We start from the raw sequence: 27,494 nt of genomic DNA, 5'->3' as shown, positions 1-27,494 counted from the left end.
TGGAGTCCACAGGGGTGCTGCTTCCACTCAGTGTGGGACCCTCAGTTTCTAATCGCGCTCAATAGGCGGATAGCGTTTGCCTTTCTACGGGGCATATTGAGCTGCTCTTTGGGGCTTGTTGAGTTCAGAACCCCACGGGTAACCAGGTGGACCATGTTTCCTCCTGAGACTCCACGAGGCAGAGTGGGTGTCGCCAGAGCTTCCATGCAAGAGTGGGACCTGGAGGCATGGTGGCATGCTGTGCTGGGCCGCCTGCTGGGCCAGGCGAGGGCTGTGGAGCCTCCCCACTGAGAGGTGGTTGCTTTATAGGTTATGGCAGAAAAGGGTCTGGGTATTAGAGTAAGATACGGAAACTCTTGTCTCCAAAACATGAAGAATCCAAATAAATGTGTCCGTCAAAGACCTGTGGGTGGTAACAGCGTCAGCAGTTTATGTTTAACGATTAATAGGATCTGCTGCACCCTGACCAGACAGTGCCCAAGAATTTTACTGAAGGCACTGGCCCCTGTATTTTATGTGGGGTGATAGCATAACCCTTTTTTTTTTTTTTTTTTTTTTTTTTTTTTTTTTGAGACAGAGTCTCGCTCTGTTGCCCAGGCTGGAGTGCAGTGGTGCGATCTCGATCTCGGCTCACTGCAAGCTCCGCCTCCCAGGTTTACGCCATTCTCCTGCCTCAGCCTCCCAAGTAGCTGGGACTACAGGCGCCTGCCACCACGCCCGGCTAATTTTTTCTATTTTTAGTAGAGACGGGGTTTCACTGTGTTAGCCAGGATGGTCTCGATCTCCTGACCTCGTGATCCACCCGCCTTGGCCTCCCAACCAAAGTGCTGGGATTACAGGCGTGAGCCACTGCGCCCGGCCTCGTAGCTGTTTTTTGTTTGTTTGTTTGTTTGTTTTTGCGACGGAATCTCGCTCTGTCACCCAGGCTGGAGTGCAGTGGCGAGATCTGCACTCTGACTGCAAGCTCCACCTCCCGGGTTCACACCATTCTCCTGCCTCAGCCTCCCGAGTAGCTCCCAGGTGGCTCATGCCTGTAATCCCAGCACTTTAAAAGGCCAAAGCGGGCAGATCACTTGAGACCAGGAGTTCAAGACCAGCCTGGCCAACATGGTAAAACCCCATCTCTACTAAAAATACAAAAATTAACTGGGTGTGGTGGTGGGCACCTGTAATCCTAGCTACTCAGGAGGCTGAGGTGGGAGGATTGCTTGAGCCTGGAAGGTCAAGACTGCCATGAGCTGAGATCATCCACTATACTCCAGCCTGGGCAACAGAGCAAGACTGTCTTAAACAAAATAAAATAGGCCGGGTGCCGTGGCTCACGCCTGTAATCCCAGCACTTTGGGAGGCTAAGGCAGGCGGATCATCCGAGGTCAGGAATTCAAGACCAGCCTGGCCAACATGGTGAAACCCCATCTCTACTAAAAATACAAAAAAATTAGCAGGCATGGTGGCGGGCGCCTGTAATCCCAGCTACTTGGGAGGCTGAGTCAGGAGAATCGCTTGAACTCGGGAGCCGGAGGTTGCAGTGAGCCGAGACCACGCCATTGCACTTCAAACTAGGCAACAAGAACCAAAAAAAACCTCCATCTCAAAAAATAACAATAATAAAGTAGGCCGGGCACGGTGGCTCACGCCTGTAATCCCATCACTTTGGGAGGCCAAGGCAGATGGATCACCTGAGGTTGGGAGTTCAAGACCAGCCTGACCAACTTGGAGAAACCCCAACTCTACTAAAAATACAAAAATTAGCTGGGCGTGGTGGCGCCTGCCTGTAATCCCAGCTACTTGGGAGGCTGAGGCAGGAGAATCACTTGAACCCGGGAGGTGGAAGTTGCCGTGAGCCAAGATCATGCCATTGCACTCCAGCCTGGGCAACAAGAGCGAAACTCTGTCTCAAAAATAAATAAATAAATAAATAAATAAATAAATAAAATAAAGGAAGGTGAACTCCCGAGGGTTTGTTCGTGATTCCCTTTATTTTAAAAGCTTTCCCTTTTGTAGGCTCCTCAGGAACTACTGTGACTTGGGCCCCCTTATAAAGTACTGAAAGTTTTTCTTGTCCCAATTAATAGAGTAGTAAAAGGGTAATTGTCCCCTCAGAGTGGGATAGTCCCTGGAGGACCACCAAGTCCCCAGGCTAAGGGATGAGGAGGCTGCCATTCTCTCAAGTCGGGAAAGGAGAGAGGGTATTAGTGTTCTGTGAGAACAGGCTGTCGAGGGTCCTCAACCTTCAGAAATGCGGCTGCGTGAGCCCAGGTGTTTGATGGCCACCAGCTTGTTTTGTGGTTGTCCCATGATGAGGGCGCTGGGCACAGCCGCCCAGCGTGGGGGCCCATGAGGGTCCGGTTCTTAGTCCAGGGATCTGGGGAAGGGTTTCCAGGTGCTCAGGGAAAATAATGGTGAGGCCTGGGTCCCGCTGTGGGGGGCCAGGGTCAGTCGAGGTCGGGCTGGGGGCCCTCAGCAGGCGACTGCCGAGCACCAGGAAGCAGCTGCCCATGTCTCACCTTTGCACGAGTCTTGTCCAGAGCTGCCGTGTGACTGAGAGGAGCCTCTTCGGGACTGGAGATAGTCCCAGGGTACCCCGGCAGTGGCATTCAAAGAGACAACAGACCCCTCTCGCTGTCTGCCATCACTCAGCAGGAGGTGGGTGTGGTCTCCAGGGCCACTCCACAGTGAGCTCTGGCTGTTGTCACTGTGGTGGGCGGTTGAGTCTGGGCCACACCTTGAGTATCCACGGCAGGGAGGCTCCGAGTGCGCCCGTCCTTCCCACCCGACGAGGCTTCCGTGACCTCCTCAGTGGTTTTTCTGATTTGTGGGCATGGGATTGGCCACATTGAGGGACAGATGTGGGGGATGTGGGCCAGTGTCCTGGAGGACTTTAGTACACATTTCTGTGGGAGTGAGTGCTAACTCTGACCTGGTACTAAATGCTCTGAGTAGCTGGCCAGCCCCCTTTTCACTCTGGCAATACAAAAATACAAAATCTCTTTTTTTTTTTTTTTTTTTTTTTTTTTTTTTTTTGAGACGGAGTCTCGCTCTGTTGCCCAGGCTGCAATGGGGTGATCTCGGCTCACTGCAACCTCTGCCTCCCGGGTTCAAGCAATTCTCCCACCTCAGCCTCCCAAGTAGCTGGGATTACAGGCGCACTCCACTACTGGCCAGCTAATTTTTGTATTTTAAGTAGAGATGGGGTTTTACCATGTTGGCTAGGATGGTCTCGAACTCCTGACCTCAGATGATCTACCCTCCTCAGCCTCCCAAAGTGTTGGGATTACAGGCGTGAGCCACCATGCCCAGCCAGTGTAAAATCTCTTTTTTTTTTTATTTTTTTGAGACGGAGTCTTGCTTTGTCCCCTGGCTGGAATGCAGTGGTGCAATCTTGGCTCACTGCAACCTCTGCCTCCCTGGTTCAAGTGATTCTTCTGCCTCAGCCTCCCAAGTAGCTGGGATCACAGGCATGCACCACCACGTCTGGCTAATTTTTGTATTTTTAGTAGAGACGGGGTTTCTCTGTGTTGGTCAGGCTGGTCTCAAACTCCTGACCTCAGGTGATCTACCCACCTCGGCCTCCCAAAGTGCTGGGATTACAGGCGTGAGCTACCACGCCCGGCCTGCAAAATCCCTTAAGACAAATTTGAATTTTCTACCATAGAGGAATTTTGGTCTCCAGTTCTAATTCGCCCGTCTCCTGTGATTTTGACCTTTGAGATTATTACCAGAAGAATCTGAGGGTGACCTCTGTGTGTCCCTACCTTGCAGGCAGCGCCTCCCTCTTCAGGGTGTCCCAGTGACCTCTGTGGGACCAGGGTCAGCACCCACCAACGCCATCATTTTCTGGTGTCAGGGTTGGCCCCCAGGCCCCAGGACCACAGGGCCAGCGGCACCAAGTAGAGTTCATGCCGTTGCTGTGAGCCTTACACTCATCTCAGAGCCAGGTGGAGGCCTCCAGCGTCCGGTGGGGCAGGAACCGGGTGCTCAGGGCATTTGCTTTTGCCCACCAGTCGTAGCCGGTTTGTGCCAGGGATTAGACCCGTGACACCCGCTGGAGTTGGGGGACAGGGCCGACAGCCACAGGGACAAAGCATGGATATTTGCAAGGGGTCATGGCCAGCCCTGCAGGGATCGCCCATGGTCTGGGGTCTGCAGTAGACCTGGATACCTGTGAACGCCACGGGAGGTGTCCTTACAGCCAGGAGCTCTGCTTGGCTCAGCGCTGGGACAAAGGAAAACACCAGGCAGGTGTGGCATGGGAAGGTCCCAACAGCGGGACTGTGGTCTGAGTGGGCGCCTCCTGGGTCAGGATTTCGGAAACACAGAGCCACGCTTACCTGCCCAACAGTCATTCAGGCTGCACGGTTTAGGCATCTGGCACGTGCAGCCTAAGATTCTGCCGGCTGCGGAACAGACCTAGCGGTATCTCTGTCTTCCCAGATGTAGTTGTCCCCACTGGCAGTGATTTTAGTCAGCCAGGCGCAGCCGAAGCATCTCATGCTAAGCATGGGTGCTCTCCCTCCCAGCAGCGGTGTTAGCTGTTCCAGGGTTTTTCTTTTTTTCTTTTTTCCTTTTGTTTCTCTTGAGAAAACCTCTTCAGTGATCAGACACAAGATGGAAAATAAAGATTTGCTTACGTATAGGTCTTGGGGGTACACGGCACGCCGGAAGGCCACATGGAGGTCGGCGCGAGGAGAGAGGATGGAGGGTGAGGATCTGGGGCATCTGCCTTCCTGGGTTCCAGGGTATGGGTGGAAGCCCAGATGGAGAAGAGGGGTGCAAGGGTTCGAAGCAAACACGTCCAAGGAGGGCTCCTGCTCCGTGATCAGTCCAGGTTTTGCGTCCAGTCAAGCAGCTGTGTGCAGGTGGGGTTGTAGCGGTGGCCTCTGACCCACAGGGACTAAGAGGGAGGGGTTGGGAACTCAGGCCGCTGCCGGAGGCCTCATGGCAGCCGGAGCTCATGTCAAAGACCATAGCACATGCGGAGGCAGCTCAGAAACAGGCCTGCTGCACTGTGGTCTGCTTTAGAGGTGGGTCTCAACATCTTGCCCAGGCAGGTCTCAAACTTTTGGCCTCAAGTGATCCTCCCACCTCAGCCTCTCAAAGTGCTAGGATTACAGGCGTGAGCCACCACACCCACCTTAAGTAATATTTTATCAACATTTTTGTTTTGTTTTGAGACGGAGTCTCCCTCTGTTGCCCAGGCTGGAGTGCAGTGGTATGATCTCGGCTCATTACAACCTCTGCCTCCCGGGTTCAAGCAATTCTGCCTCAGCTTCCCATGTACCTGGGACTACAGGCACATGCCACCACGCCTGGCTAATTTTTGTATTTTTAGTGGAGACAGGGTTTCTCCATGTTGGCCAGGCTGCTCTCGAACTCCTGACCTCAGATGATCCACCCGCCTCGGCCTCCCAAAGTGCTGGGATTACAGGTGTGAGCCACCCCGCCTGGCCTTTATCAACAATTTATTACATACAAGCAAATTATTACTGCTGCTAGTATTAAGTTACCTACTGTGGTTTGTTTTTTGAGGTCTGATAGGTTCTAAGGCTGTCCAATGTTTTGTTTTTGGTTTTTTTTTTGAGACGGAGTCTCGCTCTGTCGCCCAGGCTGGAGTGCAGTGGTGCGATCTTGGCTCACTGCAAGCTCCGCCTCCTGGGTTCACGCCATTCTCCTGCCTCAGCCTCCCAAGTAGCTGGGACTATAGGTGCCTGCCACCACGCCCAGCTAATTTTTTGTATTTTTAGTAGAGACGGGGTTTCACCGTGTTAGCCAGGATGGTCTCGATCTCCTGACCTCATGATTCCCCCGCCTCGGCCTCCCCGAGTGCTGGGATTACAGGTGTGAGCCACCGCGCCCGGCTTGGCTCAGTCTAATGTAATTGGCCAACTCGTCTTTTTACCATGACCTGTCAATCGTGCATAGGTTTTGAATTATCTAGAATTGATGTACAGCACTTTTTCCCCCAGCATGTTACGGAAGATTTCAGACATACATCAAATTTGGAAGAGCTTTATAGTGAAGACCCATACACCCACCACCAAGGTTCTGTGTTAACATGTATCATGCTTGGAAATCATGTTTCCCTATCCCACTATCCCTCTACCAGACCCATCGTGTACTTTGTTTTTGTTTTTAAAGTAAATTGCAAGGCTGGGCACAGTGGCTCACACCTGTAATCCCAACACTTTGGGAGGCTGAGGTGGGCGGATCACTTGAGGCCAGGAGTTTGACACAAGCCTGGCCAACATGGTAAACTCCGTCTTTACAAAAAAATAAAAAAATTAGCCAGGCGTGGTGGCACATGCCTGTAGTCCCAGCTACTCCGGAGGCTGAGGCATGAGAATCACTTGAACCTGGGAGGCAGAGGTTGCAGTGAGTTGAGATCGCATCATTGCACTCCAGCCTGGGTGACGGAGAAAGACTCTGTCTTAAAAAAAAAAAAAATGCAGCTGTCAGGACATGTCCTTTATTGAATTTAATTTTATTTTTACTTTTAAAATTATTGGGCCGGGCATGGTGACTCATGTCTGTAATCCCAGCACTTTGGGAGGCCGAGGTGGGCGGATCACCTGGAGTCAGGAGTTTGAGACCTGCCTGGGCAGCATGGTGAAACCCTGTCTCTACTGAAAATACAAAAAATCAGCAGGGCGTGGTGGCTCACGCCTGTAATCCCAGCTCCTCAGGAGGCTGAGGCAGGAGAGTTGCTTGAACCTGGGAGGCAGAGGTTGCCGTGAGCAGAAATCGTGCCACTGCACTCCAGCCTGGACAACAGAGCAAGACTCCATCTCAAAATGCATAGATAACATACATAAAATAACCAAGAAGCAGCATTAACAGGACGCTTCCTTTAAATACATATGTGTCATTAATTGGAGATCAGTGTTTGTTTACAGTTTTTTCTTTTGAGGTGAAAATTATATAAATGAAATGCACAAATCTTAAGTGTGAATTGGCTGAGTTTTAACAAATAGACACACTTGTGTAAACCAAACCTCTATCAAGATATATAACGTTATTGTTGCCCAGAAAGTTCCGTCGGTACACAGTATACCATTGAGGAAACACACTTGTAGCTGGAGGAAGACGAAGAACTGCGTAGTTTCGTGAAACTATGGTTCTCATAGCCACTGTTTGTGGTCATTTTGACTAAAGTGTTGATTGAGATATTCTAAACTTGCAGGGGAGCAAGGCTCCTGTGTGTGGTTTGTGCCAGACTTAGACCAGGAAGCGTGGCCTTAGCTCATGGCCCAGGCATCCCGTGGATGATGTCAGTGTAGTGAACCCTAACATCATGGGGCTTCCTCGGTCCTCCGGGGGAGCCATCATCTGGAAGCATTTAAGTCCTGTTGGGGCAGTTGGAGGAGAGTCCGTCTTCAGTCTTAATCCCATGTGGCTGCGCGACACAGTGCCCAAGGTGCTGCTGTCTCCTCTGAGGGGGGCGGTTCCCACGACCGTCACTGGGTGTCTGAATAGCCTGAGATCTTGAGTAAGATCTTGTCAGCCAACTGGGAAAAGATGATTCTGTTTTTGTTTGTTCGCCTTTGAAGGGGCAGTGGTGAGCACAGGTGCCCTGCTTTAGAAGTTTCGAGTGTGTGTCGGGGGTGTCCAAGAAGGAGGTTAGTGATGGGCACCCAGGAGAGCCACAGGCTCCGTCCTGTCCTGCCCTACCGCCATGTCTGACCTGGCCCGGCAGGCGTCTCTGGCAGTGCCTCCATGTGGACTTTGTATCCAGGCTGAGTTTCAGTCGTGTTTGTTGGGGGTCCCTTGGCAGGGCCCTGCCCCGGGATGCCTCGTCACAGCGTCACATGCCAGTGTCACCCCTGGGATGCCCCGTCGCAGCGTCACGTGCTGTGCTTTCCGTGGCTGTCTTACCACAGAAGGCCTCTGGGCGGCAGCAGAGCCCACCCTTGCTGCTCGTTCAGTCCAGGGATTGGTGCTCTGGGCCCCGCGCCTGGAGGGTCCTTTAGGCCAGGTGGATAAAACATGGCCTCTCCACTTACCTGTTTGTTTCCTGAGTTCTCTTTTGGCACTTTTCAGCCGATTCTGGTGATGTACGAAGGGAGAGGCACTGCTGGGCCTGCCATACAGCTGCACAGTGAGTGAGCGGCCTCGAGTTGGTGGGTGAGGGCACCCGCTCCTGGGAACAACGCCAGCCCTGGGTGGGCTCAGCCCTGCCTGCAATGTTGAGAAACTGTTACAATTGAACATCTTTATCTGAGTAGTCACAAAAAACACATGTAACATGTTGATAACCTGATGAGAGATCTGTTTTGGTTTTGGTTCTTCAGAGACAGGGTCTCACTCTGCTGCCCAGGCTGGAGTGCAGAGGTGCAGTCTCAGCTCACTGCAGCCTCCACCTCGTGGGCTCAAGCTCTCCTCTCATTTCAGCCTCCCAAAGTGCGGGGATTACAGGCGCGAGCCACCATGCCCATCCCAAGAGATCTATTTTTAAGCAGGCAGTTACATTGATATGAGACATCAGGGAGGACCCTGGCATTTAAAAGGAATCTTAGGCCGGGTGCGGTGGCTCACGCCTGTGATCCCAGCACTTTGGGAGGCCGAGGCGGGCGGATCACGAGGTCAGGAGATCGAGACCATCCTGGTTAACACAGTGAAACCCCGTCTCTACTAAAAATACAAAAAATTAGCCAGGCGTGGTGGCGGGCACCTGTAGTCCCAGCTACTCGGGAGGCTGAGGCAGGAGAATGGCGTGAACCCGGGAGGCGGAGCTTGCAGTGAGCCGAGATCGCGCCACTGCTCTCCAGCCTGGGCGACAGAGCAAGACTCTATCTCAAAAAATAATAATAAAAAAATAAAAATAAATAAATAAAAGGAATCTTATATGCTTGCTAAAAGGGCACTACACATGGAGAAAATGACATAAAAATTTTTTTTCGTTTTTATCCCAATTTTTCTTTTGACTTTTATAACCAGGAGCTTTAGGAGTGAACTCGTATTTTTAAATTTTAACATGAATATAGGTCAGGCACACTTCATTTTATTCCACTTCACTTTGTTGTGGCTTTGCAGATACTGCTGCTTTTTTTTTTTTTTTTTTTTCCATAGATGGAGTCTTGCTCGTCGCCCAGGCTGGAGTGCAATGGCGTGATCTCAGCTCACTGCAACCTCCGCCTCCCAGGTTCGAGTGATTCTCCTGCCTCAGCCTCCCAAGTAGCTGGGATTACAGGCGCGCGCCACCATGCCTGGCTAATTTTGTATTTTTAGTAGAGACAGGGTTTCACCATGTTGGCCAGGATGGTCTCAAACTTCTGACCTCAGGTGATCTGCCCCCCTGGGCCTCCAAACTGTTGGGATTACAAGTGCTAGCCACTGCGCCTGGCGAACATTTTTTTTTACAAATTGAAGGTTTGTGATGACCTTGTGTTGAGCAAGTCTGTCAGTGCCATTTTCAACAGCACGTGCTCACTTCTGTCTTTGTGTCACATTTTGGTAATTCTTGCAGTATTTCAAACCTTTTTTTTTTTTTTTTTTTTTTGAGACGGAGCCTTGCTCTGTCACCCAGACTGGAGTGCAGTGGCGCAATCTCGGCTCACTGCAAGCTCCGCCTCCCGGGTTCATGCCATTCTCCTGCCTCAGCCTCCCGGGTAGCTGGGACTACAGGCGCCCACCACCACGCCTGGCTAATTTTTTGTATTTTTAGTAGAGATGAGGTTTCACCGTGTTAGCCAGGATGGTCTCGATCTCCTGACCTCGTGATCCGCCCGTCTTGGCCTCCCAAGGTGCTGGGATTGCAGGCATGAGCTACTGCGCCTGGCCTCAAACCTTTTTTTTATATCTGTTATGATGCTCTGTGATCTGCAATCTTTAATGTTGCTATTGTAATTGTTTCAAGGGCACCATGAACTCTGCCTGTATGAGATGGTGAGCTTAATCGATGAGTGTTGGGTGTCCTGACCCACTGATCAGCCATTCCCTACCTCTCTCTCTCTCTCCTAGGGCCTCCATATTCCCTGAGACTCAGCAATATCAAAACTAGGCCAATTAATAACCCTGGAATGGCCTATAAGTGTTCAAATGAAAGGAAGAGTCAAATGCCTCTCGCTTTATTGCAAATGTTAGAAATGACCAAGTTTAGTAAGGAAGGTGTGGTGAAAACTGAGACAGGCCAAAGGTCAAAGTTGAGACAGGCCAAAGCCAGGCCTTTTGCGTCTGTTAGCTAAGTTGTGAATGCAAAGCAAAACTTCTTCAGGCGTGGTGGATCAAGCCTGTAGTCCCAGCTTCTCAGGAGGCTGAGACAGGAGGATCGCTTGAGCTATGATCACACCACTGCACTCTAGCCTGGGTGACAGAGTGAGACCCTGTCTCAGAAAGAAAATAACAGTAAAAAGTAAAGTTCTTGAAGGAAATTGGGAGTGCTATTCTGGTGAACATATGAATGACAAGAAGGTACAGCAGCCTTATTGCTGATATGGAGACAGTTTCAGTCCCCCTCAAACTGTCTGGATAGAAGATCAAACCAGACACATTCCCTTAAGCCAAAGCTTCGCCTCAAGAGCAAGGCCCCAACTCTCTTCAATTATGCGAAAGCTGAGAGGGGTAAGGAAGCTGCAGAAGAAAACCTTGAAGCTGGCAGAGGTTGGTTCATGAGGGTTAAGGAAAGAAGCCATCTCCATAACAAAAGCACAAGGTGAAGCAGCCACTGCTGATGGAGAAGCTGCAGCACGTTGTCCAGAAGACCTAGCTAAGATGATTGATGAAGGTGGCTACACTGAATAATAGATTTTCAGTGTAGACAAAACAGCCTTCTATTGCAAGAAGATGCCATCTAGGACTCCCATAGCTAGAGAGAAGGCAATGCCTGGCTTCAAAGCTTCAAAGGACAGGCTGCCTCTCTTGTTAGGGACTATGTACACAAATTGTATTGTTTATTGAATGTTCACAAATCAGACCCAGCCATGGAACCGGCACAGATTAGGAAACAAAGCATTATCAGCTCTACAGAAGCCTAGTGGTGAGTGGTGTCCCTGCCAGGCACTACTGCCCCAGGGATAATCACTGAGTTTTGCTTGGTTTTGAACTTTTTATAAATGGAATTTTACAGCATACACTCTTTCATGTTTGGGTTCTTTCACTAAAAAAAAAAATTTTTTCAGAGACAGGGCGTCCCTCTGTTGCCCATACTGGAGTGCAGTGGCACCATCATAACTGACTAATGTCAAACTCCTGGGCTCAAGTGGTCTTCCCACCTCAGCCTCCTGAGTAGATGGGACTACAGGTGTGCACCACCATGCCCGGCTAAGTTTTCTTTTTTTTTTTTTTCTTTTTTTTCTTTTTTGGAGACAGAATCTTGCTCTGTTGCCCAGGCTGGAGTGCAGTGGCGCGATCTCGGCTCACTGCAAGCTCCGCCTCCCGGGTTCACACCATTCTCCTGCTTCAGCCTCTCGAGTAGCTGGGACTACAGGCACCCGCCACCGCGCCTGGCTAATTTTTTGTATTTTTAGTAGAGACGGCATTTCACCGTGTTAGCCAGGATGGTCTCGATCTCCTGACCTTGTGATCCACCCGCCTCGGCCTCCCAAGGTGCTGGGATTACAGGCGTGAGCCACCGCGCCCAACCTATGCCTGGCTAAGTTTTCTAATAGTCTTTATTTTTATTATTATTATTATTTTGAGACAGAGTCTCACTCTGTCACCCAGGCTGGAGTACAATGGCACAATCTTGGCTCACTGCAACCTCCACCTCCTGGTTCAAGCAATTCTCCTGCCTCAGCCTCCCGAGTAGCTGGGACTACAGGTATGCGCCACCACACCTGGCTAATTTTTACATATTTCTTAGTAGAGACGGGGTTTTGCCATGTTGGCCAGGCTGGTCTTGAACTCCTAGCCTCAAGTGATCTGCCCACCTCTGCCTCCCAAAGTGCTGGGATAACAGATGTGAGCCATTGTGCCCAGCCTGATTTTCTAATACTATACTAACTTTGCATTCCTTTTTTTTTTTTTTTTTTTTTTTTTGAGACAGAGTCTCACTGTCGCCCAGGCTGGAGTGCAGTGGCACAATCTCAGCTCACTGCAAACTCTGCCTCCTGGGTTCAGGCAATTCTCCTGTCTCAGACTCCCGAGTAGCTAGGACTACAGGTGAGGATCATCACACCCAGCTAATTTTTGTATTTTTGATAGAAATGGGGTTTCACCATGTTGGCCAGGTTGGTCTCAAACTCCTGGCCTCAAGTGATCCACCCTCCTGGGCCTCCCAAAGTGCTGGGATTATAGGTGTGAGCCACCATGCCAGCCTAACACTGCATTCTTGAAATAAACCCACTTGTTGATGATGTGTTATCCTTGTTACATATATGACAGGATTTGGCTTCTGAAAATTTTGTTTAGGGATTTTACATCCGTCATTGTGAATGAGATCAGCCTTCAGTTTTGTTTTCTCGTACTGTTGTCAAATTTTGGTATCAAAGATGAATTAACCTCACACACACTGTTGGAGCATGTAGCATCTCTCTGTTTTCTGGATGTAACTGATGAAGAATAAAACAGAATGAACAAATAACCGAAATGAAAAAGGAGGCACCACCTAGATATTTCAGACTATCATAAAAAGATATATTGGGCTGAGTGCAGTGGCTCACACCTGTAATCCCAGCACTTTGGGAGGCTGAAGCAGGAGGATTGCTTGAGGTCAGGAGTTGGAGACAAGCCTGGCAACACAGTGAGACCCTGTCTCTACAAAAAAATAAGGAATTAGCCAGACTACAGGTGGTGCACACCTGTAGTCCCAGCTACTCGGGAGCCTGAAGTGGGAGGAGCACTTGATCCCAAGAGTTCAAGGCTGCAGTGAGCTGTGATCACAACACTGTACTCGACCCTGAGCAAGCCCCTGTCTTTTAAAAAAAGAGGCTGGGTGCGATGGCTCATGCCTGTAATCCCAGCACTTTGGGAGGCCGAGGCGGACGGATTGCCTGAGCTCAGGAGTTTGCAACCAGCCTAGGCAACACGGTGAAACCCCATCTCTATTAAAATTACAAAAAATTAGCCGAGCATAGTGGTGAGCATCTGTAGTCGCAGCTACTCGGGAGGCTGAGGCAGGAGAATCGCTTGAACCCAGGAGGTGGAGGTTGTGGTGAGCCGAGATCGTGCCATTGCACTCCAGTCTGGGCAACAAGAGTGAAACTCTGTCTCAAAGAAAAAAAAAACAAGAAAGAAAAAAGGTGGTGGTGGATACATAATTGTTTGAGTGCTAAATAAATTGACTCATAATTTAAAACCCTTCCTCAGAAAAAATGCCAAGCCCAGATGGCTTCACCAACTTGTACTAAACAGTTAAGGAAGAAATAGCAACTATCTTACATATATATATATGTTCAATAAAAGTTGGTTTATGCTGTGCATATAATTTTAGAACCTGATTCTTCTCTTTGTAATATGAGCTTTTCATTTAATTATATATCTTTCTATAATAATAATGGTAGAATTGTATTCCATTATGTGAATAGTTTTTACTGGGTTTAAACAGCCCCGTTTTTGGACATTTGGGTTCTTCCTTGTTTCCCCCCAATTACAAAATGCAGCGAGCATCATTGTAGTCATTTCAACATACATATGGCAGTCCACTTAGGATGAATCCTAGGGGAGTAGTTTGGGGGACAAAGGGTGTGTGAGATATCAATTTTTTGGCTACATATTATCAACTTTTAAAAAAAGTTATATTTTGGCTAGGCACAGTGGCCTGCACCTGTAGTCCCAGCTACTTGGGAGGCTGAGGCAGGAAGATTGCTTGAGCCTGGGAGGTCAAGGCTGCTGTGAGCTGTGGTTGCACCGTGGCACTCCAGCCTGGGAAACAGAGCAAGACACTATCTCAAAAAAAGGTCATTTATTTACAGTCCCACCAACAGTACACGGCATGATTGTTGCTTTAATTCTTTTTTTTTTTTTTTTTTTTTTTTTTGAGACGGAGTCTTGCTCTGTTGCCCGGGCTGGAGTGCAGTGGCGTGATCTCGGCTCACTGCAAGCTCTGCCTCCCGGGTTCGCTCCGCCTCCCGGGTTCAGGCCATTCTCCTGCCTCAGCCTCCTGAGTAGCTGGGACTACAGGCGCCTGCCACCTCGACCGGCTAATTTTTTTGTATTTTTAGTAGAGACGGGGTTTCACCGTGTTACCCAGGATGGTCTCGATCTCCTGACCTCGTTATCCACCCACCTCAGCCTCCCAAAGTGCTGGGATTACAGGCGTGAGCCACCGTGCCTGGCCCTGGCCCAGATTCTTTAAATCAGGAACTCGATGGATATTTTTGTGCATCACAGCCAGGCCCAGGCCTTCCTGTCTGTCACTGCTAACTTACTTCTTTTGTCAGGTTTCAGCTTGACTCTCACTCCTGGCATTTTCTCTGACCATGTAGACTAGGTTGGGGCCAATAACACATTTACACAGTTTCTGTCACATGCTGTATCATTATTTTTAAGAACTTACTTGCTATCTAATTGAGTAGAACATAAGCTTCATGAGATCAGAGACTATATTTACCTTCCTGTATATTCCTTACCTAGAACATGCCTGGCCTTCTAAATATTTGTTGAATAATTTGCCAATTTGATAGGTGAAAAATCGTAATTTGATTTGACTACTTTGATAACTAATGAACTTGAATATTTTTATCCTGTTGATTGGCCATCCCATCTTTACTTCTGAATTCTGCCTTTCACATCTTTTCCTATTGGAGCATCCGCCTTCTGCATGATGGTTTATAGGAGCTTCTACCACATTACGGACATTATGCCTGATGGAAGGTTTTCTCTAGTAACTCATTTATATTTTTCTTTAACAGATTCTGAGGTTGGGACCAAGAAGGAACTATCTATTTTAAACCAAAAATTTTCCGAAGAAGTAAAAACCCCAGAATTTGTATCAAGAAGACTCTTAAGGGATAATGCACAGGCCGCTGAGTTTCGGGAAGCATGGGGCCGTGAGGGCAAACTCAAAGAGTGCGTGGGAAATTCTGCCGGGCAGAGTTTGAACAAACCCAATATTCACAAGAGAGTTTTAACAGAAGCTACCGTGGGCAGGGAAAGATCTTTGGGAGAAAGAACCCAAGAGTGTAGTGCATTTGATAGAAACTTGAATCTGGACCAAAATGTTGTTAGACTTCAAAGAAATAAAACAGGAGAGAGGGTCTTTAAATGTGATATATGCAGCAAAACCTTCAAATATAATTCAGACCTAAGTAGACACCAGAGAAGTCACAGTGGGGAGAAGCCGTACGAATGTGGCCGGTGTGGGCGAGCCTTTACTCACAGCTCAAATCTTGTTCTGCACCATCACATTCACACTGGAAATAAACCATTTAAATGTGATGAATGTGGGAAAACTTTTGGACTCAATTCTCACCTCCGTCTTCATCGGAGAATTCACACTGGAGAAAAACCCTTTGGCTGTGGTGAGTGTGGGAAGGCTTTCAGTCGAAGCTCAACTCTTATTCAACATCGGATCATTCACACAGGAGAGAAACCCTACAAGTGTAATGAATGTGGAAGAGGCTTTAGCCAGAGCCCCCAGTTAACTCAGCATCAGAGAATTCACACTGGAGAGAAGCCGCATGAATGCAGTCACTGTGGGAAGGCCTTCAGTCGAAGCTCCAGCCTTATTCAGCATGAGAGAATTCACACTGGAGAGAAGCCCCATAAATGCAATCAGTGTGGGAAGGCCTTCAGTCAGAGCTCAAGCCTTTTCCTCCATCATCGGGTTCATACTGGAGAGAAACCCTATGTATGTAATGAATGCGGCAGAGCCTTTGGTTTTAACTCTCATCTTACTGAACACGTAAGGATTCACACAGGAGAAAAACCCTATGTTTGTAATGAGTGCGGCAAAGCCTTTCGTCGGAGTTCCACTCTTGTTCAGCATCGAAGAGTTCACACTGGGGAGAAGCCCTACCAGTGCGTTGAATGTGGGAAAGCTTTCAGCCAGAGCTCCCAGCTCACCCTACATCAGCGAGTTCACACTGGAGAGAAGCCCTATGACTGTGGTGACTGTGGGAAGGCCTTCAGCCGGAGGTCAACCCTCATTCAGCATCAGAAAGTTCACAGCGGAGAGACTCGTAAGTGCAGAAAACGTGGTCCAGCCTTTGTTCATGGCTCCAGCCTCACAGCAGATGGACAGATTCCCACTGGAGAGAAGCACAGCAGAGCCTTTAACCATGGTGCAAATCTCATCCTGCGCTGGACAGTTCACACTGGTGAGAAATCCTTTGGATGTAATGAATATGGAAAAGCTTTCAGTCCCACCTCACGACCCACTGAAGATCAGATAATGCATGCTGGGGAAAAGCCCTATAAATGTCAAGAATGTGGAAACGCCTTCAGTGGAAAGTCAACCCTTATTCAACATCAGGTAACTCACACTGGTAGGAAACCATGTCATTGCAGTGTGTGTGGGAAAGCCTTCAGCCAGAGTTCACAGCTCACACCACCTCAGCAGACTCGTGTTGGAGAGAAACCTGCTTTAAATGATGGTTCTAAAAGATACTTTATTCATATCAAGAAGATTTTCCAAGAAAGACATTTTTAATGTGATAAATGCAGAAGACAGTTTAGCAACTGTTCACTTGACATTAGAAGATAAGATGGCATAATGAAAGATAAGCTCTAAATATTACTGGCAAAGTAAAATAAATAGTTCAGATGACCACTAAAGTCAAAGTCATTAAATCTGGAAGTAAACACGAGAATTCATTCTGGGAAATCAGGCTGTCTGTGTAAAGGTTACTGCTGTGCTCAGGAGTTGAACCGTGTGGTGCTGTATCCGGATACTCATGACGAATGGATGGAGGGCGTGAAAAGTGAGCCCAGCTGGTGCTCTGGGTCTACCCTACCTGACATCCTTCCAGTCTTATCCTTTGTTTCCTATCCAGGCCCAGGCTTGTGGCTGAGAACATCCACTTTCAGTCCCATATACCTGCCTCCAAGTGTGGTACAGAGAACTTGGGCCTGCTGGGGGCGCTTAGCCTTACTCTCTCCACCACCTCTCCCACCAACCCCCAGATGAACTGCAGGTAGACGTTTCTTCCTTGCTTGGAGCCCCAGTTTTTGCATTTCATTTTCATTAAAATGAAAGGTGGTTTGGTTTTGGTTCTAAGGAGCTCTACAGTTTAACAGAGAGAGGGACCTTAGGGGCCAAGAAAGCAGGGGCCTACCAAGTATCTCCACTTTTGAAAATTGTAATTACTGATAAAAAATTTTTTAAAGGCAGGTTTATTGAAGCATAATTTATAAACAATAAAATTTACTCTTTTTAGTGTATAGTTCTTTGGGCTTTGACAAAAACATACAATTGTGCCACCACCACATTCCAGACATTGAACATCTTCAACACCACCCAGAATTCCTTTGTGCTCTCTTGTGGTTAACCCCTCCTCAACCCCAGTCCGTGGAAACCACTGGTTTGTTTTCTATCCTCTATCCATCACCTCACCATTTCCAGAAATAGTGTGCAGCTGTTTGCACGTGGCTGCTTTTACTGAACATGATGCATTGGAGTCATCCATATTGCCTGTGTAGAGTGCTTTTTTACACCGAGTAGCATTCCATTGTATGGATGGAGCCATTTGTTTATCCGTTCACCCATGGCAGGGTATTTGGGCATTTTCAGTATGGGCAACTATGATTAAAGCTGCCATCACTGTGTATCAACTACAGGCTGTTTTGTGAATCTAACTTTTCAGTTATCTTGGGTAAATAGGAGTGGGATTGCTGGGTCATATGGTAAGCTTATGTTTAACATTTTAAGAAACTGCCAAACTTTTACAAAGTCAGTTGTACATCCCCACTGATGATGTGTGAGTTTAGTTGCTTTGAATCCTCACCAGATCTTGGTATTGTCCTTTTTTTTTTTTTTTTTTTTTTTCCGAGACGGAGTTTTGCTCTTGTTGCCCAGGCTGGAGTGCGATGGCGCAATCATGGCTCACCACAACCTCCGCCTCCCGGTTCAATTCAAACGGTTCTCCTGCCTCAGCCTCCTGAGTAGCTGGGATTAGAGGCATGCACCACCACGCCCGGCTAATTTTGTATTTTTAGTAGAGACGGGGTTTCTCTATGTTGGTCAGGCTGGTCTCCAACTCCCGACCTCAGGTGATCCACCCACCTCAGCCTCCCAAAGCGCTGGGATTACAGGCATAAGCCAACGTGCCCAGCAGTATTGTCCATTTTTTAATATTCTAGCTATTTTAGTGGAGATGTAGTGGTATCCATGGTTTTAATTTGCATTCTCCTATTGACCATGGTTTGATCAGTAAGCATCTATTTAAAGAGTTTCATTGGGAAGTTTGAATAACACTGTAGTAGTTTCTCAGAGTGTGATCACCTGTGAAATTCTGATCTTCAATTCTTTTTTTTTTTCTCCTTCTTTTTTTTGAAACAAAGTCTCGCGTTGTCGCCCAGGCTGGAGTGCAGTGGCACGATCTCAACTCACTGCAACCTCCGCCTCCCAGGTTCAAGTGATTCTTCTGCCTCAGCCTCCCGAGACGCGTGCCACCACGCCCGGATAATTTTTGTATTTTTCTTAGAGACGGGGTTTCACCATGTTGGCCAGGGTGGTCTCAAACTCCTGACCCCATAATCTGCCCTCCTCAGCCTCCCAAAGTGCTAGGATTACAGGTGTGAGCCACCGCGCCCGGCCTCTGATTTTCAATTCTGAGACTCTACCTGCAAGAATCTTTTTTCTTTTCTTTTTTTTTTTTTTTTTTTTTGAGACGGAGTCTCATTCTGTTGCCCAGGCTGGAGTGCAATGGCGCGATCTCTACTCACTGCAAGCTCCACCTCCTGGGTTCACACCATTCTCCTGCCTCAGCCTCCCAAGTAGCTGGGACTACAGGCGCCTGCCACCACGCCCAGCTAATTTTTTGTATTTTTTAGTAGAGACGGGGTTTCACCGTGTTAGCCAGGATGGTCTCAATCTCCTGACCTCATTATCCGCCCGCCTCGGCCTCCCAAAGTGCTGGGATTCCAGGCGTGAGCCACCACGCCCGGCCAAGAATCTTTTTTCAAATCTACCTTTCATTCCCTCCAGGTCTAACTGAAATATTTCCCCCCTTCAAGGAGCCTTCCTTAGTTAATCTCTCATTCCATCTTTGTTTTCTTTTTTTCTTTTGAGACAGTGTCTCACTCTTATCACCCAGGCTGGAGTGCAGTGAAGCGATCACAGGTCCCTGCAGCCTTGACTTCCTGGGCTCAAGCAACCCTCCGACCTCAGCTCCCAAGTAGCTGGGACTACAGGCACACACCACCATACTCAGATAATTTTTTAATTTTTTGTAAAGATGGTGTCACACCATGTTGCCCAGGCTGGTCTTGAACTCTCGGGGTCAAGCGATCCACCCACCTTGCCCTTCCAAAGTGCAGGTCTTACAGGCGTGAGCCACGGCGCCTGGCCTTACTGTTTTCTTAGGGAATTTGGGGTCACCGCTACATTTGGTTAACATCCATTCTGTGATTTGCTGCGCTTATTCCCCCGCTCGGGTTCTGTCTCCCCCACTTTATTGTTAAAATTCTTACCACAGAAGCTCTTCCAAGTGTGGGAATTGCCAGCCTTAGTGTGGTCCGTGTGGAATGGTCCACACAAAAGAGGGAGTGGATAGCACAGGCTCACCTGGAGGGTCCTGTCTCCCTCTGAAATGGATTCACTCTGACCTCAGGGAAAACACTGAATCTTCTTGGGTCTCTTTTTCTCCAGCTCTAAAATGGGGGAAAAAAACACCTCCCCCACGTCTAAAAAATAACTCTCTTACCCTTGTATCCCACAGCACAACATTCATATCCCCTCCATTTCAACTTACATTTTCCTTTCTACCTCATTACCCTACATTATACGGAGAACTCTCTGCTGTCAGAGATGTTGTCTTATGCACCTTTTTATTTCCAGCACACAATACAGAACAGGTGCTTAGGATGTACTTGGGAAGGAAGGAAGAGAGGTGAAGGAGGCAGAGAAAGGAAACAGTGCCAAGAATGTGCTTTGTGTAAATGGGAACCTTGTGTTCTGCTTCTGCTCTGTCCATGAGCACACTGGGTACATTAAAATTGTTTTCTCCTTCTAATCAACTGGAAAGGTCCCACAATGATGCCTCCCTTAAGAGGCTCACAGGTCTCACATTGACGTAGAATGGAAGGAAGCACTGGGGCATGGGAGGGCTTGTGTGTGGCTCTAACGGCTGTTGTGACACGTACTTGCTGTGGACCCTGGGACTGAGGATGTTAGTAGGACAATGCATGGTTAAGCACCAAGAGAGCAAGGGAACACCTCAGGGGTAAAAATGAAGACCGAAATGAAAGTCAGAGCTTCCCACCTGGAAACTGATGCTAGGACAGCTCTGGGGCCCGTTTACAGCCCCCATGAAGACAGGCCTGGGTGGCTTGAGGGTGATGGTTGGAACCTGGGCCCCTGTCTAAAGCTGGAACCCCAAAAGGTTGAACCCCCTGTATAAAGACAGACTAGGAAAAAATCCACCTGCGCATAAGGAGATGCTGGGCAGTCTGTACAAGTTTAGGAGATGGAGATGGAGCTGGAGTCCTGGGAGTCCAAGGTGACTAGAAGTCAAAGGAGCAGAAGAAAACTAACACAACAGAAGTAAATATACTCAAGCAAGCATCTGGAGATACTAAAAACATCTAGAATCAGATATTTTAAAGCTAAAAAGTGTCTCGTCCTATATTCTGTACCCCCAAAAAGAAACAGGAAGAAATACAGGAAGATATGGAACATAGGAAATTATAGACAAAATGACTCTTTCAAGCCTACTTCTAAATGGTTCAGAAAAAAGTGAAAGAGAAATAATATGGCAACAGTTAAGAACTGGGGAGTCTGAGTTAAGGTTATTTGGGAGTTCTCTGCATTATTGCAACTCTTCTTTAAGTTTAAAATTATTTCAAAATAAAAAGCTCAGGGAGGCCGGGCGTGGTGGCTCATGCCTGTAATCCCAGCACTTTGGGAGGCCAAGGCGGGTGGATGATGAGGTCAGGAGATCGAGACCATCCTGGCTAACATGATGAAACCCCGTCTCTACTAAAAATACAAAAAATTAGCTGGGCATGGTGGTGGGCGCCTGTAGTCCCAGCTACTCGGGAGGCTGAGGCAGGAGAATGGCGTGAACCCGGGAGGCGGAGCTTGCAGTGAGCCGAGATCGCGCCACTGCACTCCAGCCTGGGCGACAGAGCGAGACCCCGTCTCAAAAAAAAAAAAAAAAGCTCAGGGAGATGTTGATCAAAGGATACCAAATTTCCTTTGTGTCCTTTGGAGGAAGTAAATAGGAAGAATAAGTTCAAGAAATCTACTGTACAACGTGGTGACTATCGTTATTAACAATGTATTGTACTCTTCAAAACTGCCTAGAGTAGCTTTCTTCTCACCACAAAAAAAGTATGTGAGGTGTGCATATGCTAATTAGCTCAATTTAGCCATTTCACAATGTATACATATTTCACAACATGTACATGATAAATATATACTTCTTTTGTCAGGTTCATAATTAAATAAAAACTTTAAGAAAGCTTAAGGCCGGGCATGGTGGCTCACGCCTGTAAACTCAGCACTTTGGGAGGCTGAGGTGGGCGGATCACCTGAGGTCAGGAGTTCAAGACCAGCCTGGCCAACATGGCAAAACCCCATCGCTACTAAAAATACTGTCCTTCAACTTCTATTACTTAGAGCTTAAAAAAAATCAGTCTATTACTAAGTCCAGTCTTCATTAATTTATAAACTTTTGTCAAATAATCTATTGTACTTTCATAATTATAAATCAAAAATTAGTCTGGGCATAGTGGCTTACAATCCCAGCACTTTGGGAAGCTGAGGCAGGAGGATTGCTTGAAGCCAGGAGTTTGAGACCAGTCTCGGCAACATAGTGAGACTCTGTCCCTACAAAAAACACAAAACTTAGCCAGTCATGGTGGCTTGAGCTTGTGGTCCCAGCTACTTGAAGACTGAGGTGAGAGGATTACTTGAACCCAGAAGTCTGAGGCTGCAGCGAGCTATGATGGCACCACTGCACTCCTGCCTGGGTGACTATGCAAGACCCTGCCTCTAAAAAAAAAAAAAAAATTAATATACTAAGAAGTTAAATGTTCAACTTAAGAAGTTAGACAACGAATATTAGAGTAAACCTAAAGAAAGAAGTAGTAATGGGAAAATGAACGTTTTAAAAAAGGAAACAATAAAGTCAATGAAGAAAACCAAAAGCAGGTTATTTGAAAGAGATACCAAAAGCACAAATGACAAAATAAAAAGAGAAATATTGACCTCATCAAAATTAAGAACTTTTGTGCTGCAAATGATACCATCAAGAAAGTGAGCTGGGCATGGTGGCTCACACCTGTAATCCCAGCACTTTGGGAGGCCAAGGCGGGCGGATCACGAGGTCAGGAGTTCAAGACCAGCCTGGCCAAGAGGCCAGCCTGGCCAATGTGGTGAAACCTTGTCTCTACTAAAAATACAAAAATTAGCCAGGTGGGGTGGTGGGCGCCTGTAATCCCTGCTACTCAGGAGGCCAAGGCAGATTTGCTTGAACCCAGAAGGCGGAAGTTGCAGTGAGCCGAGGTCATGCCATTGCACTCCAGCCTGGGCAACAGAGCCAGACTCTGACTCAAAAAAAAAAAACAAAGTGAAAAGACAGCCAGGCGTGGTGGCTCACGCCTGTAATCCCAGCACTTGGGGAGGCTGAGGCGGGTGGATCATTTTAGGTCAGGAGTTCGAGACCAGCCTGCCCAACATGCTGAAACCCCATTTCTACTAAAAGTACAAGAACTGGCCGGGCTCACTGGCTTACGCCTGTAATCCCAGCACTTTGGGAGGCCGAGGTGGACGGATCACGAAGTCAGGAGTTCGAGACCAGCTTTACCAACATGGTGAAACCCTGTCTCTACTAAAAATACAAAAATTAGCTGGTGTGGTGGCGAGTGCCTGTAATCCCAGCTACTCGGGAGGCTGAGGCAGGAGAATCGCTTGAACCCAGGAGGCGGAGGTTGTGGTGAGCCGAGATCGCACCATTCCACTCCAGCCTGGACGACAGAGCGAGGCTCCGTCTCACAAAAAAAAAAAAAAAAAAAAAAAAAAAAAAAGGTACAAAAACCATCCAGGCACGGTGGCGCACGTCTGTAATCCCAGCTACTCGGGAGACTGAGGCAGGCGAATGGAGTGAACCCGGGAGGCGGAGCTTGCAGTGAGCGCAGATGGCGCGCCATTACACTCCAGCCTGGGCGACAGAGTGAGACTCCGTCTCAAAAAACAAACAACTGAAAAAGACAACCCTCGGTAGGTGAAAATATCTGCAAACCATCTATCTGCTAAAGAACTTGTATCCAGAACAGAGAAACAACTCTTACAACTCAATAAAAAGACAAGTAATTTTTAAATGGGCAAAAGATTTGAATAGATATTTCTTCAAAGATATACAAATGGCCATTAAGCATGTCAGGTGATGCTTAACATCATTAGTTATCAAGGAAATACAAATCAAAACCACAAAGCGACACCACTTCACACCCACCAGCTATGACTATGATTTTTTTAAAAAAAGGCCAATAACAAGTGTTGATAAGGATGTGGAGAAACTGTCATGTATGGCTGCATGGATGAACAGATACAGAATGGGAATGTACAATGAGGCAGCTGCTTTGGAAAACAGTTTGGCGCCCCCTCAAGAAGGTAAACCTGGAGAAATTCTCAAATTCAGACTAAGGCTTTCTTCCGGCACTTCCCGAGGCCATGCACGCATCCTTTGGGCCCTTCACCACCTTCCTGCACCCAGTTCCTTGTGGCCCCTGCTTCCCTGGGTCGAGGGCCGCCGCCGCTCACCTCTTCCTGGAACAGTCCTAAAGCCGCTGAGGCAGAAAAGGCCCAGCTCCCTCCACCCCGACCGGACGGCGCTGAGGTCCGATCCAAACGTGTTCCAGACTCCCCTGCAGGACTGGACCCGGTCACCCCGCGGCCTGTGCACGACGCTCACCCGGGCTGGCCGCCTCTTCTTCCCAGTGCTCACTGGCCGAGCCTGCGCCTCCCAATAAGCCAAGATTACAGGAAGCCTCACCTCAGGGTCTGCTTCTGGGGACCCCACCCCGACGCGAATGGCCGGCATTGCAAGTTCTAAGGCGTTTTGACAAACCGTGCTTTAACCTCCACAGCAGGAAGTCCCGCGGAAACTCCGCGCGGCCCGCGCTCTCCGGCAGGTCAGGGCAGAGCGCGACTTCTGGGGGTCAGGCGCTTCCGGCGGATTTTGAAACGGGGGCTACAGCTTCCGGAACCCCAGGTTTAAGGCGCCGAAGAATCTAGGGCCACAAGAAACCTATGGTCAGACGGCAGCTCCCACCCCGCGGAAAACGCACGCTCTGAAAACGCGGCTGACGCGATGACGCCGGGTTTTCCCTCAGAAACGTTTCTCTTTGATCTTTCCGACCCATTTAGGGGATGTTTGAGGCAAAGGATTTCTCGCCCTCTACCCACTCGAGGCACTGGGCCAGAAATGAGGTGGAAAGCACTGGAAGAGGCGCGCGCCAGGGGCTCCTGCGGGGACCCCTCACAAGCCACTCTCGGCGTCGCCCCGCGGACTCATTAGCGACATCCCCGGTGGGCGCCTCGCGTTCCCGCCGTAGAGGAACGATCAGCGAGGCAAGGACACGCCTGGCTGGGGCAGCGGGGACGTGGCCCCTCCCCACGCTTTTGTCTTAACCACGCCCTCGGGCGCAATTCGCCGACCACGCGGCAATGCGGACGCCCAGACTCGGGCGCGGGGTGCAGCGGCCGTCTCCCACCGCTCCGGGACTGCCAGCGCTTCTGGGCATGGCCCCGCCACACGCCGCCACCATTGCGCCCACTGCCACTTCTAGGGGCTCCTCCGACGGTCAGGGATGTGCTGAGGCAACGCCGGGCGGGCAGCAGGGGCGAGTCCGCGCTTCCCTGGAGCCGAAAGGAGCACTGCGGCCGGTGACCCCGGGCAGAAACCTGTTGGGAGCGCACCGGAAGTAGCCGTCCACAGAGGTCTGCGCACCTGCTCTCGGTCTGCTCTGAGACACCCGGATGACCGCCCACTCGGTGGTTCAACGGTCCCCGACAGGAGCTCCGGGTCCGGGCAAGGAAGGGGCCAGTTGGGCTCTTAGTGTGAAGCGACTGTGGGACATCCTGGTGAAGACAGGACCTAAAGCCGGCAGAAGATGCTGTGATGTAGATGCAAATTGGGGCGTCTTGATGGTCAGTGATGCCACTGAGCTCGCGAGGTCGCCCAGAGACAGTGTTGAGTGAGAAGCGGCCCTGGTGCCCCTGGGGCTGTTGAAGAGGGAAGAGGCGCCCTGGGCATGGAGACCGCTGGGGCGGCCCTGGGTGGGAGGGGAGGGACCCAGGGGCCAGTTGCCACAGAGTCCCTCATGGAACTAGGCCCCTGAGACCTCAGTGTTGCTCAGGACTGTTGAGTTCCTTGGAGAATGAGAACTAAGGACCGAAGGTAGGAAAAATAACTTGACTTCTCTGTAGGAAAAATAGGTATCTCGGGAATGTTTCCAGGTGGCTGTGGTTGATGATATCCACAGCAGGAGCCCAGAAGCAACCTGTCAGAACCTTAGTCTTTTCACCCATTTGGGGAAAAAGTTATCTCCTGGTCACAAAGATAAAGTTGCCTTTGACCATTAGCCTAGTAATGTCCACTATGGTGGTAATGAGAGGTGAAGCCAGCTGGGCTTCCTGGGTCGAGTGGGGACTCAGAGAACGTTTCTGTCTTACAAGGAGATTGTCAAATGCACTAATCAGCACTCTGTAGCTAGCTAGAGGTTTGTAAAATGCACCAATCAGTGCTCTGTAGAGCTAGCTAGAGGTTTGTAAAATGGACCAATCAGCACTCTGTAAAATGGACCAATCAGCAGGACATGAGCAGGGACAAATAAGGGAATAAAAGCTGACCACCCTCCAGCCAGCAGGGACAACACGCTCGGATCTTCTTCCATGCTGTGGAAGCTTTGTTCTTTCGCTCTTCACAATAAATGTTGCTGCTACTCACTCTGGGTCCGTGCCATCTTTAAGAGCTGTAACACTCACTGTGAAGGTCGGTGGCTCCATTTTTGAAGTCAGTGAGACCACGAACCAACTGGAAGGAACCAACTCCAGACACAGTAACAGTAGCTGCCATTCATGGAGCACCTGCTATGTGCCAGGTGGTGCTAAGTGCTCTGCATGTGCCAGGTAAGGATTGACATCACCATTTCACAGGTAAGAAAGCTGAGGTTGAACAAATTGTCTATGATCCAGATCCATCTGTCCCACTCCAAAACCCTCTTTTTACTCCCCCCAGGCTCTCACATTCAATGTGGCTGGCCATCGTAGGGACAGACAAGAGACTGTCTTTAAATGTGTTACTGAATAATTTGGGAGTCGTTCTAAACTTCCATCAACTCTAAATTTATTGTCCCAAAGGGCATAGAATGAGATTTTAAGTTCATGAGCAGAAACCTAATCATTCATTAGAGAAACACAGAGGAAACTAACATTCAGCTTGGACTCTAAGCCTTGGAGGAAAGAAAATGGAAAGACAAAGAGCCAGAAATGTACAGATACTGTCCAGGCACTGTCCACTCCCCATGTTCTGGTTTCTGTTCCTCCAGCTTCCCTCAAGACCTGTGCACAAACGGAGGTACAATCCCAGTGGCAACACCAGGGTTGCTAACAACTTTCGGGCAGATGTTAAGAATCTAGCCTCTAGCAGGGCTCAATCTGTGCCCTGACTTTCTGGTCTTCTATGTCCACTTCCTGGAGTGTAGGGATCATCTCAGTATGAGGGAAGAATCAGGTATCAGAGCCTGCAGAGCCACAGTCCAGACGCTGGGCAGGTGAGTTTGCCTCTCAGTAATCTCCCTGCTGATCTCCCCAGTACAAGTGCGCTATGGCCCAGGTCCTTGACCACAGCATTCAGCCACAAACTGTGTGGGTTCTTTTTTTTTTTTTTTAAACCATAAAATCTCATGTGAAGGAAAAGGAGCCATGAGGGTAATCAAGAAGCCAGTCTACAGTCTGAGGAACAGGGCAGCATACCTATGACACCCCTGGATGACAGGTGAGGAGAAGAGCCATGCACAACATGGAGCGCAGTAACTTCGTGGGCACAGGGAGCTGCCAGGTGCTTCGCAGTCCACGTACCCATATGGCCTTGAAGAGGAATTCTGAAACCCTCCTGGTTCAAAATATCCTACAGCTCCCATGTCTCCAGGACTGAACACACTCCCCAGCAGGGCCTGCAAGGCCAGGCTCTGCAGGATCCCAGTCCTTCCCGGGTCCTCACACTCCCAACTCCACAGCATCTGAGAGAATCAGCCTCTTCCCAGCTCATCTGTGTTCCTTCTGCCATCATCTTGTCAATCCTTCAAGGCCCAGTTCTATCCCTTCATCCAAACCTTCCTCATCCCTCTTCCCCAATCAACCCTTCCCTTCACTGCAAGTCCTGTGGCACTTACGACCTTGGCAAGTGTCACCTGGCATCCAACGGTGTGCACAACAGGACAAGTGGAAGAGA

At 48.9% G+C, this 27,494-nt stretch overlaps 2 protein-coding genes across 5 annotated transcripts in view; one reads left to right on the top strand and one right to left on the bottom strand.

Moving 5' to 3' along the window:
- Positions 1-17,256, top strand: part of ZNF251 (zinc finger protein 251) — a 35,136-nt gene extending 17,880 nt beyond the window's left edge. For 3 of the 4 annotated variants that reach the window (XM_063816726.1, XM_063816727.1, XM_001159006.7), the window contains one exon: positions 14,787-17,256. In XM_063816726.1, coding sequence (XP_063672796.1) covers positions 14,787-16,525 — 1,739 coding nt within the window. In that variant the 3' untranslated portion in view covers positions 16,526-17,256. Of the gene's footprint in view, positions 1-9,046; positions 9,140-14,786 lie in introns of those variants that run through there. The other variant, XM_054657141.2, reaches the window with a different exon arrangement.
- Positions 6,758-26,306, bottom strand: LOC129135771 (uncharacterized). Its single transcript, XM_063816126.1, has 4 exons — positions 26,288-26,306; positions 24,033-25,359; positions 8,001-8,175; positions 6,758-7,505 (listed from the first exon to the last, which is right to left on the bottom strand). Exons 1-2 carry the CDS (start codon positions 26,304-26,306, stop codon positions 24,554-24,556), a joined length of 825 nt encoding a protein of 274 aa, XP_063672196.1. The 3' UTR covers positions 6,758-7,505; positions 8,001-8,175; positions 24,033-24,553.
- Positions 26,307-27,494: the final 1,188 nt, after the last annotated feature.

The sequence above is a fragment of the Pan troglodytes genome, chromosome 7 (genome assembly GCF_028858775.2).
Source record: "Pan troglodytes isolate AG18354 chromosome 7, NHGRI_mPanTro3-v2.0_pri, whole genome shotgun sequence".
NCBI classification, from domain to species: Eukaryota; Metazoa; Chordata; class Mammalia; order Primates; family Hominidae; genus Pan; species Pan troglodytes.
Note: the sequence above shows the minus strand (reverse complement) of the source record. Positions and strands in the feature narration are given on the sequence as shown.